The sequence below is a fragment of the Excalfactoria chinensis genome, chromosome 10, assembly GCF_039878825.1.
Source record: "Excalfactoria chinensis isolate bCotChi1 chromosome 10, bCotChi1.hap2, whole genome shotgun sequence".
NCBI lineage: Eukaryota > Metazoa > Chordata > Aves > Galliformes > Phasianidae > Excalfactoria > Excalfactoria chinensis.
The window spans coordinates 11,920,396-11,934,413 of record NC_092834.1 but is presented as its reverse complement, the minus strand read 5'-3'; the positions used below and the strand labels follow the sequence as shown (position 1 = coordinate 11,934,413).

Here is a 14,018-nt window from a genome sequence, read left to right as displayed (position 1 = left end):
ACAGCCTCCTTGGGCAACCTGTTAAATACTGATCAGTATCTTCTTCAAAAAGCTGTTATTCTTCATTAAATTCTGGTTCCTCTGCCTGTAGTAGACGGAGATGACTTCACCTTTTGAAGTGTGCTTTTAAGCAAGGATGCTTCAAACAAACACATTTTAAGTGTAACTATTGATGTATTGGCTGCTGCTGTGTGTGCATGGCTGTTTGCTAGCCTAACTTTTGGCTGGCTGAGATGGGTATGAATCAGGAAAAGCCATATTTCAAGCATAGAAAACTAATAGGTAATATGTATAGAATAATATATATTTGTCTAAATTCTTTCTTCTTTTTCCTCTCAGTTCAAGAATAACAATATAGGACTTAATGTGTTGTATACTGTGATGACATGAGCTGGATTCTTTTTTTTCTTTCCCCTGCTGTTTATTTCTTTATTCAACAAGAGAGCAGTGAAATTATTTATCTTGCGTATTAAAATCATCTACTTTTACTTGCAGTGTGCTTTGAAAATGTCTGAAAATTACAGTGACAGCGATTCCTCCTGTGGCTGGACTGTCATCAATCATGAGGTACCTGATCTCTAATTAGCAAAGTTCCATCAGTTTGAGACTAATTATATGGAGCAAGATATTGTTTACGTTTGGTAGCTTTTGTTTTGCGTGGACCTTTTATATCTGCAGAGGATGTGGAAGAGAGATTTAGAGATAGGAAGGTGCCTTCCGTAAGGCCATGCACAAAAGCAATCTAGGTGCTGCGTGAGGAAGGTGGGACTGTGGGTTGTGTAGCAGCAGATGAAAAGAGCTGACAGGCTGTGTGTGTGCAAGGCAAGAGTGGTTCTTGGTGTAAGATACTCATCTTTTTAAACTTACTCAGTTAATGTGTGGAGCTCTATGAAGTATGTTGTAGATGTTGTATGGCGAGCTGAGTTTCTGCCCAACTTTCTGTCACTGCTATAGCTCCATTTATCAGGCATCGTCTCACTTGGAGCAATATGCTGGATTTGCCTTGTGCTGTGATCAGGTGTTGGGGCACAGCTGCTTGTGATATCACCGTTAGGTCTGGGCAGTGCTGGATTAACACGAATGTTTGTGTTTCCTCCCTCGTGATGTTTGGCTAACTGTCTAAAGGACAGTGACTTTCTTAAAAAGTAAACGAGTTCATAGCAGGATAAAGCTTCAGACTAAAAAAAGTGAAGGAATTAAAAGTCAGTTGAGATGGGACTTGTTGCTAAGATATCTGAATCTGATCTTGATTTCTGCGTTTGCATTGCATAGATTAAGTCAGTACAGTTGGTGGAGTTTAGAGATCAGTAATTCTGATCCTAACGTAGGCAGTTGTATTTGATCAAATGATTTGTTCTCTTGACTCCACTGGCTGCATGGACTGTAGAGACGTCTTCACCGGCTGCCTCAAGTGCCTTTGAGTTTAATAAGAGGAACATTTTATCCTTTCCTGGAGCAGTGAGCAAAGCAGGGCAAGGTCATTCAGAAATTCTTAGCAATTCTGTAGTCTGTCTGCATCTCCACTATAATTCCCTCCTTTAGTCCTGAAGATTTTACCTTCTCTGACCTTGGTTGATCAATGTGCTTAAGATTTTTACAGTTTTTATTACTTAACCTTGTCCTGTAAACCAAGTTATTCAGCCAGAATCCCCAGTTTAAATGAGTTGCCTCAACACAGAGCAACGCAGAATGGCTGTCTGTATCATTGTCTGCACTAAAGCAATTTCAAGAAAGAGATGTACGTGAGATAGTACATTTCCAGGAGGAAAATAGGAAGTAATGGGAAAAGATCATGAATATTGATCGACTGCTTCCTCATATTTGAAGATTATAATGAAAATCAAGGTAATTTGAAAGGCAAATCATTACAGCCTTGTGTCGTTGCTCAAGTTTTGATGGCTTAGTTCTGTTTCAAAAGCAGTATTAGCAAACAGGTGTAGTTTGTGGCTTTTGGATGTTAGGACGTGGATTTGTTTTTGGTGTTTGCTGCAGAACTCTCAACTATTTGAGAGATGGCTTCAACTTCTTTTCCTTGTTCTGGGGGGTGGATGTCAGGTTGGGAGTCCTGTCACCAAAGGAAAGACTGAAAACTCATTCGCTTCAGTCCGCAAGACCAAGTGGAATACAGAAGCACATAGACTGTGGGGCTTCACAGAGCTGTAATGAAAATGAAAGGGTTTAGAAGCTGGGCCACAACAGCTGGGTTACTCAGCTGTGAGTTGTACGCATTGTTTTCATACTTGGGATGGTTATTTTGCTGAAAATGAATTACACGGTTTAAGTAAATTAGTGCAGTACAAGATTATAGCAAGGTGGGAATTGGTGTAGACAAAGCAGAACAGATTTTTATTTATCCATTTAAAAATAAGCAACCGCAGACAGCTGGAACCTGAAACAAGGAATTTTGTATTTTCTTTCCTGAGATTTCCTTCAGGTTTCAGTAAATTACTTCTAATGGAGTGACGTGTTTCTGCAAAACAATCGAGGTTTAAATTATGATGCTTCTGTAGGCGAGGGAAACAGTCTAGGCTGTTTGGCAGACTACTGAGCTAACTTGTGAAGCTTCTTAAAGAGGAAGATAACATTGCAGTATGATTGTACGAGGACACTTGTTGAGTATCAGATCTGCCCAAAGTACAGTCTCTTCATAAAAACAAAAGCATACATGTTTGCTTAAGCTCTGAAATGAGGCACGTAGGGAAACTGATCTGGAAGTGTTGCTACTACTGTAATTTCACACCTGCTGTTGCAAAAATAACTAGCTCTGTTTACAAAAACAGCTCAAGTTATTTATGGATCAGGATGACTTAGTATTTTTTAGTTGGGTTTTTCATGTTCATAGTTTTCTAATAAGTTTGTGTCCCACCTGTTCCTTTAAACCAAATTTGTGAATTATGAGTATGCTGAGTTGTCAGACCTATTACTGGACTGCAGAGCCATGCAGACTCTGAGCATTGCTTATCTTCACCTCCTGCTCTGCTCGGAGGTTGCTGGTGACCGGCAGCTGACAAATAACTCAGGCTCCTTTCTGGATTTAAGACAGCAATCCAATTTACAGATGCTTGTTTTCATGGTGTGGGGATGTATTAGTACAGCAGCCATTCAGGTTTGCTAAAAATAGTTGAGATGGAGTGGAGTTGTATGTATGTTTTTCTTTCCCTGCAGCGCTTGTAGTAGTTCATGTTGGTACTCTGGAAGGCCAGTTCTTGGGGTGTCTGTTTGCATACAACACGTGGATGTGTGCCAGAATTAGATTCTATGTTTGAAACTTAATTGGCAGTGTTCTCTGTTTTTCTGAATTCTATTTAGTAAATGAATCTAATAAAGCTGGTAGAAAATAATTACCAATGTCAAATACTTAGTGTAATTGATGTCTGGGTTACAAGTTTTCTTTCTTAAGAATTGTCGTCTTTGACCCTTTTAGAATTGCAGTCATTCTGACTATTACACTGACATTTGTTTCCTTTCCGAATAGTTTACAGTTACTGGAGCTTCTGTCAGTTACTTTCATTTAAAACTCTTTTAACTCCAGGGTTCTGACATAGAGACAGTGACTTCAGAAAATGGAAGCTCAAATGATAGCCACGAGTTTGTTACTGAAGAGTATGTTTCTCTGCAGGAAGTAGAGCAACCAATTGAATTGCAAGGTAAGATACTGAAAGCAGAAATCATAAAAAATGCAGGTATCTGTTGGAGTGCTGGCACAAGACTTTATATGCTCTATATAGACTGAACAAATGTTCAATAATCAACTGTACGAATTCTTCTCTTCAATTGAATGTAATCAGTAATTGTTTTGTTAATATTTCAGATGTTATGGAGTAGTATGCACTTGGTGAATTGTAAGTTTATAGTAGTACTGTTGATTTAAAAGAAGTGTTAGAATATGGGAGCTGCTTCAAAAGTAATGCCTCCTATTTTATTACATTGGCCCACATTGTCAGAGCTGGCTGTTTGTATGGTAGCAAAGGTTGAACTTTCCTGACAATATTCTGTTTAAAAACAGGGGCCTATTGGTATTCTTTGATACTTTCTGAGTGTTCATGGAGACCTAGCAGTGGGTGTGAGCACAGTGATGTGATTGATGGGTGGTGCATTTCAGCAGTGGGGCATCTCCACTGGTGCTGATTTTTATCAGCTGGTAATGTAGGCCCTTGTTCATCACTAGTGAAAATGCAGAGCTGATGGTGGTGACCTTGTTGAAAAACAGAGTTTTGCAGCTGAGAATTTGCTCTATCAACTAGTGTTATTGTGCTCTTTGCATCTGTTATAGTTTATTAATTGATTTAATAATCAATTTATGTTAATATTGTTAGGTGATCACAAACAGACTTAATGTAATCTAATAGCACACGGGAACGAGGAGAATTTGTTGAGCTCCCGGTTTTACTCCTACATTTTGTTCTCCTTTTGTCTTTCTGTAGCACAGAATAGCACTGATGGAGAGATACCAGTGGTAGATAATGCTCTCCCTGCTTTTGAGGATACTCAGACAGTTCCGGAGGTAATTTATGTATTATTCTGCAAGCCCTACCTCATAATACAAAAATGTATTTTGAAAGTATACTTTTGTTGTTGTTTTTTTAAATGCATTAGGAACTGTTGCTATTTTTTCAAATTAATCTGTGTTCTATGTATTTTAATAATTTTTACATTGTCTTCTTCCTTAGGAAAGGAAAGAAAAAGTCCACGATGATAGTTCCTGTATTGGAACAATTAGTGATGATTCTGATATTGTTACACTTGAAGCTCCAAAAGGAGAAGAAACTCCAAGTCAAGAGGAAGCTCCAGCAGATGGTGAAGAAGCTCCCAGTTCAGAGGATTTTAACATGGGCTCTTCCTCTAGCAGTCAGTATGCATTTTCCCAACCAGAAACTGGTAAGAGCAATGAGTTATTGAGCAGCTCTGCAAAAATCTTAGCTTAGGAAATGTTCTTTATATGGAGAAGGGAAATAGAAGTTTTGATGAGTGCGTATCTAAATCTTTGCCATCTCTGAGACTACTCTGGTTGTCTTAAGATTTTTTTCCATTCTATTCAGTGAAGTATTGGCTATAGTAAATAGGAAGTAATTTTCTAACGCGCTGTTGTTTTGCTCCTGGAATAATTGTAGGTTCTCATTTGGCCACTGTCATAGTTTTCTTTTTCCTTTTTTCATTTTTTTGCTTCTGAGGAGCTGGCGATAGATTGTGGGCTACTGGAGTAGAATGACTTTTGGGGTCACAACAAGGACTCATAGTAGCTGAACTACGAATATCTTTTGCTTACCTTCTACTCATTAAAAATGTGTGTGTGTATATGTGTATATATATATCTATTTGGATACTCCAAGTATTTAACAACACTGCAGTGCACAATGTGCAGGGGGAAGGACATGAATATTTAGAAATCCAATTTAGAAATAAAATTAAACCTTAAATACAAAGCTCACTGTTATGTTACTGTTCTCTTTTCCTTCTCCTTTATAATTCTGTTGGGCTGCTTACTTGTATTTTTGGTGTTGTATTTATTTTTTGTAACTGCTTTGTGTTACTGATTTTTTTAATGTTTTAAATTAAGTTTATTTCAAGAGAATGATTTTACTTAAAATACCTTTTATTATTAAACTTGTTCACGAGTTCATGTGTTTTATAGTGGCCATTGATAGTGGAAATCAACAACTTATCCTCTAATTGTGACAAGTGATGATGAGTAACAAAACTCACCTTTAGGTCTTCTAGATGACGTAGTTTTTGATTTAAGGTTTAGCTTGGTTTTATTTTCTCCTTTAGAATTGAGTTCTAAAAACATTTTTGTTTTTTCTTTCCTGATTTTGTACACAAAAGTCAGTTGGCTGGAGGAGCTGAGGAAGATTCCTGATTATGTAAGGGGATGGGGCAATGAGGTGAAAGAGCATGTGTCTCGCAGTCTTCCTTTCCAAGGTGGTGTGATTAAATTTGATCAGCTTGTGTAAAGCTGATTGCTTATGGCTTGCATGGAGTGTTCTTCAAATTATCACTACCAATCTGACTTGATCTTATAGTAGTGATATTCCAAACAGATGCTGAAAGCCAGTCTTTGCTGAAGTTTGGTTAAGCTGTCATTCTGTTGTGTTTCATTTTCTCTTGAAAAAAAAATGACAAATTACATGTAAACTTGGAATGGAAATCGGTGAACTTTGTGATACGTTTTGAGGAATGATACTTGTTGGATTCAAAATATGTGTGACTGACAAGAAAAATTCCTTCCTTCTGTTGATTTCAACACGGTTTTTGGCACTCTGTGCTTAATTGACCAAACATTACAGAAGATGTCAGGAGTCCTTTAGCATGTGTTTTAAATATAACTGCTAAACCTTTGGCATTTGGATTTCCTACTTTCCACCAGTAGAAGCACTTGCTGTCCACTGCTTGTTGTTTTCTGGTTTGTTTTTTTTTGAAAAAGGAAGAGCTTCAGATTTTCTGAATGGAGATACTAAAACATCCTTATGAGGATTAGCTGCTGTGCTTGCATTTACAAACCATTCCCATGGAAATTGAGGCTGTCCTAACTGTGCAAACAGCTTCACAAATGAGGCAAACTAATCAGCAGAAGTGCTGATATGCTGCAATAAGTTACTTCTAGGAAAGGTCACATCTGTATGGAAATGTCAAAGAAAATCACCTTAACCCTCACTGGGATACTGTTTGATTTCTCACATAGATCTGACCCTCTAAAATACTAGCAGTAGCAAGAATTTTGGACTGCTACTGTGGACATGCTTTGTTTCCTCTATACTTTTCTATCCTGTTAATTTTAGAGTACAGCTTTATACAGAGTTCTTAGAGCAGCTGTAAGGCACTATTATCGACAACTTGCCAGTTGAGAGCTAAACACCTCCCACCCTCCAATAAGCAACAATAACACCTGTCTTACTGAGTGTCTGGATAATCCTTTAGGATGTCTGAACTCTGCGTTCTCATAAAACAAACTAAACCAATTCGCAGTCCCCACAACAACCACCAGCCTCTCTCCTGACCAGTTTCTGAGTGGTTGTCTTTGTTGTCCACGATTGGGGAAGTATGCATCTGCTAGAAGAGTTATTGCAAAATTATTGTTTTCTCTAACAAGTTCTATACATTAAGAATCTGCATGTCAAATTATCACAACTTCTCCTTGGTCTGTTTGGTTTGAATAATCAACTAAAATGTGTTTTCTAGTTAGAGGATGAATTCTCTTTCATTATCTAACGTGTTGCTTGTCCGTGGAGTCAGAAATCAGACGTGTATTCCACGCACTAACTGGTTGTCTTTTGTGAAATAGCTGCCATCGCTTCTGTGAGGTTGGATTTCTTTTTTAGTGACAAATCTTTATTGGTATTGCTTTTTATAGATTACTGCTGGCATCGCTTGGTGTTCTTGTCACTCCAGTGATGTATGCATGGCTTTGCTTGACAAAATGGTTTTCAGTTGTGAAATGTTCAAGGACAGTAACTCTGCATTTATATATCTAAATTTGATGATCTGTATTAAGGGGGAATGAACAGCTGTATTTCTAGAAGGGGTCTTAGCATTGTGTAACTGCAGGCATCAAATTGAGAAATGTCCCAGCAGGAGCACTTTGTCATGTGCTGGAGGCTTCACTGATCGCGCTGAATCTATTCCAGGCGTATGAGCTGGGTACATGAGCACAGAACCACTTGTTCATCCTGCCACTGCTTCCCCTTTATATTTGCCTTACACTTGAAGCATATGCTTTCAGTTGAGAGAGATGAAATAATCATTGCTTATATACTGACCTCTATCAATTTATTTACAGTACATGCAGTAAGCGTTTGTACCATGAACAGCTACAAGCAATTACAGCTCTATTGTTGCTTTTCCAGTTAGAGTATATGGCTTTTTGGCCATGCACATACAAATGGTATCATAAATATCACTATACAAAAAAGCCCTCTGGAAGATAACTTTCAAGGTTAGAATTGGTTCTTGTTTCAAACCTTGGTCAGTCCATTATTCTAAAGCACTGGTCAGGCAGAAAGTGTTCTGGATCCATGGTGTTAAGCAGGGACAAACACAGGAGCACCCTTGTGGTTCTTTTCCTGCATGGGATTGGTTGAAAATGGCAGGTTGATTTTTTTTTTTTGTTTTTCTGAAAGGTGGGTAAAGAGTTAGCAGGAAGCAGATGGTAGATATTAAAAGTAATCAAAATAAGAGATTGAAATGAATTTGCAGTGTGGAACTGTATTTGGGTATCGTAATACCTGCACTAATTGAACTTCAGTGGAATTTTGTCTGCAGCTGTAGGTAGATCACAGAGAGATATAATAAAACAATGCCTGTGTATTTCAGGTGGCTTTATTTTAGCAGCTGTAGCTCTTTTATTATTAAATAGTTGAGTCTCAATATCTGCAAGAGAAGAAAATCTGAGTCCTTAACCTTTTTACTTTACCAGGACTTGCAGAGACAATATATGTAGATATTTTAAGAGGTAGCATCATCTGAAAGATATGCTTTTTAGTGGGTGAATTAGAAGGTATGGGGAAGTGTCAGGCAGTTTTTGTAGATACTGTCTTGAGTCTCTATCTTGTCGTTTTAAAAAATGAATTTTAAACTCTGGATATCAAGAATTCCGTACATAATATGCAGCAGAAATGATCACATTGAGAATTTTTACTTAGTTTTATTAACATCCTCTGAGATAGATGCCCAAAAGTATGATGGATTTTTGTACTTAAATTATTTTCAAAGCAACAATTACTGTGTTTTAAATTCTGTTCTGTGTTGTTTTTCAGTTTTTCCATCTCAGGCTAGCAATGATGAATCAAGTAGCGATGAAACCAGCACTCAGTCCAGCCCTACAGTACGAAGACGCCGTGCAAAGAGGAGGCTGATCTCTTGCTCTGAGGCTGAGAGCGGGTCGCCTGTTGATCCAGAGCCTGAACCTCCCCATGAACAACAACGCAAGCGACAGTTCAGTAGTGGCCTTAATAGATGCATCATTCTGGCTTTGGTGATTGCAATCAGCATGGGCTTTGGACACTTCTATGGTGAGTGTTTGGGAAACAAAGTACGTAGAACCAACAGCTTACATATGAAACAAATACCATTATATTTTGACTCTGCTAAAAATCTGAACCTAAAACTAAGAAGCAATGTGTGTTAGATATAACCACATTTAAAGTTTAAAATAAATGGTTTGCTCTTCCAGATAGATCTTTCTTTTGTTTTTCTCAGAACACAGTTTGAGAGCTTTGTTTTTCACATCTTTTCTTTCAAAATGCATCTGTGGTAATGGCTGTCATTCCCACTGGTTTTGGAGAATTGCTTAAGGCTTTTGTCTCATTTGTACTCATCTGGTAAATGTAAAAGCAAGGCGTGTTTTTACAGGAGCGCAGGAGCCATATTTTTCTCTCTGATAGAGAAAAGCGAGTTGTTGCCTTTCCAGAGTGGCCATTCCAGTGTGGTTCAGGGAATCCCAGATAGCGGCAGTTTTTCTGTGTTTAGTACATCACCCAAAGTTGAACATTTTGTGGAGTGATGCAGCATTTAACACATTAGCAGAACTCTGACTGATCTAAATCCTGATCATGTAAGACATATATGGAGCAATAAAATAATTATAAAAAAAAAAAACAACACACACAAAAAAGGACCTTTATTTCTTAATATTTATTTTTCATGAGTAGGGTTGTATGAAAAGTGCAGTATTAACAAGAGTCTTGATTCAGTTTGAGACTGCAAATGACTTTAAGTGGGTTTGATTTTGACTAATTGTTAGTGTAAGTTTTGACATTTACATTGAAAGACCTACGAATTTTCACTTGACACAGGTTTTCTTGTTTTTTGTTTTTTGTTTTTGTTCTTAGGTAAACCTGAAGGTAAGAGTCACAAGTGATACGTTGTGGGTCTTGTGCTTGTATTCAGATTTACTTATTACATTGTGTGCATGTATGCTTAAATACTCATACATACATATGTGTGTATGTACTGTCATAAAAATGATGATCAAATCTTAGGGATTACTAGTGTGTGCAGTATTGTAGAATTGACTAATCTAGTCATGTAAAAAACTTCTTGCTGCAACTATTAAACAAGTAGTAGCTGGTGGAAATACTGACTGGTATGTATTAGCGTGCTAGAAGCAGAGAATAACAGAGTGGCTAAATGATCTCTGGTATTGCTTTGCTGTGATAACTTGAGGTTTCACTGCCCTTCATTATTTTACTGCATTTTAATTGGAGTCAATTATAAATACTACCTCTTTAAAGAACTGGAAAGTGTATGAATGAGAAGTATATTTAGCAAAAATCCTAAGGGTTATATCCGTACTACAGAATTCAGTTTGACTTACTCGCTTACCAAACCTTCACTTCTAAATGATTTTTGTTGCTTTTTTTCCCTTGCAATCTTCTTAAAATTCCTTCCTCTGTTCTCATCAATCACACAGTCTATCTGAAAAAATGCTTGGGGTCTGTTTGGAAAAATGCTGATTATTAAAAGAAACAGAGTCTATGCAGAAATCTGATTTTAGTTGTAAGAATCTTTTCAACTATAAACAAGGTTTTTAATTCTTATTGATAATTACGGTGCAGAAATTAAGAATGCTTCTGCAGAGAAAATGAAGATGATGTTTAGGTTCATATGTTCCCCTAATTGCTGTGAGAGAGGCTATTAAAAAACCAAATATCTCTGTAGGTACAATACAGATCCAGAAACGCCAGCAGCTGGTAGCAAAGACACGTGAATTGAAAGATGACCTTTACCAGTGCCAACAAGAACAAGGAGATAAAGTGGGGGTAGGTGTGAGTTTGGCTGGCAGTCATAAATTGTCATGCTTTTAATATGTGTGTGTACTTTACACAAAGTGTGTAAAGTGAATTTATCATAGAAATGCATTACATCTGTGTTGTTACTGTTAAGTGTTAAAGCATATTGTTTTTTATTTATTCAGTCTTAATAGTAGCATGGGAGTTATCTGGCCATATACATGGTCTCTTTTGTCCCCTTCTCTATGGCACAGTGCTAGGCTGTGGTTAATAAAGACAGCTGAAGTAGAACTGTGCTGGTAAAAACCTATTGTAGGTTTGACGTTGCTGATAGCAGTATTTACACACGGTACAAGATGTTTAGTTCCCGAGTTTGTCATGGATAGCAGGAGACTGAGAGTTATTCTTTTGTGTTAGGATATAGTTACACATGTCCTTTCAGCAACAAAGTTGATTTGAGATGACTTTAAGAATTTGTGCCCCTGTTGCTTAATATACTTACTAATGATTGCAAATGGTAATGGATTTGTTTTTGTAACCTGTGAACCCAGATTGCTGACCATAAACATCATGCATATGTTTTAAGTTCTTTTTGAGATCAATCAATTCAAATTGCCAGTTTACTTCCCTTCAGCTATTTAAATCAGTGGAAGCAAAGGGTGATGACCTCTGGTTGGAAGTGGGAGCTTCTCACATGGTCTTTGTTGCCAAGAGAGTGTTTGTGTTTCTATCCTTGAGATAAATAAGCTAGATCTATTTTTTGCATCGTGTTGCAACATGTCATTTCATCCAAAATGACAAGCAAACTGTTGAATCTACCTTGGTCTTTTATTTTGCTAGCTAAAATTATAACAATTCTGATTGTTATTTTTGTCCTGTTTTCTCCCTGTTTGCTCTAGTCACTCAAGGGAGATCTTGCCACGTGTTTGACCTCTACTGAAGTAGAGAAGAAATCCTTTGAATCACAGAAAAAAAGTCTCGCTGCAGAAAATCAGCACTTAAGAGAATCTCTAGAGAAGGAAGAAAAAGCTTTGGTCTCACTTCAGGAAGAACTAAGGAAGCTAAGACAACAAATAAGAAACTTAGAAGACAAAGGCACTAGTACTGAGTCTATTGTCATGGAAAATCAGAAACTAAGGGAACATTTGGAGGAAGAAAAGCAAAGAAACCATAATTTTCGTAGGCAAAAGGAAACGCTCTTTGCAGAAGCACAGATGTTAAGGAGAGAACTGGACAAAGAACGTCATATTACAGAAGCTCTGAAAAAAGAACTGGAACAGCTCAGTTCTCGTCAAACACCTGACAGCGTTAATGATGATGACACATTAAGAGAAAATCAAGAAATAGAAACTCTGCGAGGAAGACTGGTAGAACTAGAAAAAAAGCTAAACTTTGAGCAACAGCGCTCTGACTTATGGGAGAAGTTGTATGTTGAAGCAAAAGATCAAACCGAAAAACAAGAAATGAATGAAAAGGGACAAAAGAGAGGTGCTAAAGGGCAAAGTAAATCGAAAAGGAAATCAAAAGAATCGTTTTTTGGCTCAGTTAAAGAAACTTTTGATGTTATGAAAAATTCCGCAAAAGAGTTTGTTAGGCACCATAAAGAAAAGATCAAGCAGGCTAAAGAAGCAGTGAAAGAAAAGCTGAAAAAATTCTCCGATTCTGTCAAGTCCACGTTCAGACACTTCAAAGATACCACAAAAACCATCTTGGATGAGAAGGAGAAGAAGCCAAATGAAAAAAAATATGAGGCAAACAAGAAAGCTCGAACTTTTTACCGAGAGCATAACTCGTATGAGAATCTGAAGCCGACGCATTACAGGAGGCCTAACATGCCTAAAGATTTCAGAGATGGAAGAAAACATCAGTTTACGACATTTGAAAAAGATACAGACTCACAGAAATGTCTCAATGATCCTCTGTGTAGTAGAAAGCATCAGTTTGACCTAAAGGGCTGTTCTGGTATTTTTGAATGTGCTAATCAAGAATTCGTTAGTCTCTTTAACAGAGTTTCAGATCCTATCGGAGTGGATGAATTTAATCGGCTAATGAGGAAGTATTTGCAACAAGTTGTACATAACTTCCGTCATTGGAGAGAACTAGAAAATTTCATCAATAAGTTTTTTCACAATGGGTTTTTTATACACGACCAGATGCTGTTCACTGATTTTGTTAATGATGTCAAGGATTACCTGGAAGATATGAAGGAATACCAAAATAAGAACGAGAAGGTTTTTGATGATTTGGACAAGTACATCTACAGATACTACTTTCAGTATGATAATTCACCCCAGTATGGACCCAGGTTTGTTTCCATGTTTCCTGAACCGTTAACAAAATGAAGTAGTTTTTTAAAGACAGCTAGTGTCCTTGTTCTAACAGATGGTACTCTATACACAGATGTCTGTGTTTATAGCCATACATAGGTAATATTATATAAGAGACTCAGTAGAAATGGATTGTGCTTCTTGTACCTCCCAAGCTAACATTCTCCTCAATTAATATTGAAGGTTCTACATGTCATAGTTCTACAGCATGCACTAGTCTAGTTTTTCCACCGAGCCTTTTAGAAAGCTGCAAGTAGGATTACTTTAGACTGAACAACCTTGATAGCTTTTCATTCCCTCAGACAGGCAGTCTCACAAAAGGTATTAACTGTGGCTTTCCTACTGTCCTTGCATAAAGGAGAAGGATTTTGGATGTATTTGAGCAGCCTCAAAGCCCTGTTCTGGCAGGTATCTTCCCTGCTGCCTTTTCAGGAGTGTACCTACCCACATAGGTTAGTACAGTACTGAGTTAGTCTTTACCACACAGTGGGACTGCTTAAATGGCAGACTCATGATCTGAACTGTACTAAAGTGTTATGGACTTGCTGACTTGCTGTCCATGGCTTGTGTTGTTTCCTACATTGTTATCCTACATTGCTTCTGATGATACTACCAGGGCTCCTGCAGAGCAGCTGTATGCTGGTTGGCCCTGAGAAGCTAGATGTAATGTGCTGTTCGTACTGCATAGACTTTGCTGAAGAAAGTTAAGCAAGAAGCCTTAGTGTACTGTGTGAAATTTGCTCTTTCTGGAATCATAGAATCATAACGTATATATGTTCTGTGGCTTTTAATGCTGTTGCTGTTACTGAATTTGTTACGTAATCTTTTGTGCTAATACTTACTCTGAACAAATAGGAAAAAACACTTGTAGATAATTTTCTTGTGCATTATAGCTTAGTTGTCCTTATACACACAGTGGACTTTATCTCTGTGCTGGAATTCAACACAACGTGTATTGAATATTTTG

The 14,018-nt window shown here is 37.5% G+C and overlaps 1 protein-coding gene across 5 annotated transcripts in view; it reads left to right on the top strand.

Moving 5' to 3' along the window:
- Positions 1–14,018, top strand: part of LOC140256646 (cell cycle progression protein 1) — a 30,207-nt gene that overhangs the window by 12,563 nt on the left and 3,626 nt on the right. For 2 of the 5 annotated variants that reach the window (XM_072345316.1, XM_072345314.1), the window contains exons 2-9: positions 496–567; positions 3,533–3,647; positions 4,425–4,504; positions 4,671–4,878; positions 8,751–9,005; positions 9,825–9,836; positions 10,654–10,754; positions 11,624–13,029. In XM_072345316.1, coding sequence (XP_072201417.1) covers positions 508–567; positions 3,533–3,647; positions 4,425–4,504; positions 4,671–4,878; positions 8,751–9,005; positions 9,825–9,836; positions 10,654–10,754; positions 11,624–13,029 — 2,237 coding nt within the window. In that variant the 5' untranslated portion in view covers positions 496–507. Of the gene's footprint in view, positions 1–492; positions 568–3,532; positions 3,648–4,424; positions 4,505–4,670; positions 4,879–8,750; positions 9,006–9,824; positions 9,837–10,653; positions 10,755–11,623; positions 13,030–14,018 lie in introns of all 5 variants that reach the window. The other 3 variants (XM_072345317.1, XM_072345318.1, XM_072345315.1) reach the window with 2 other exon arrangements.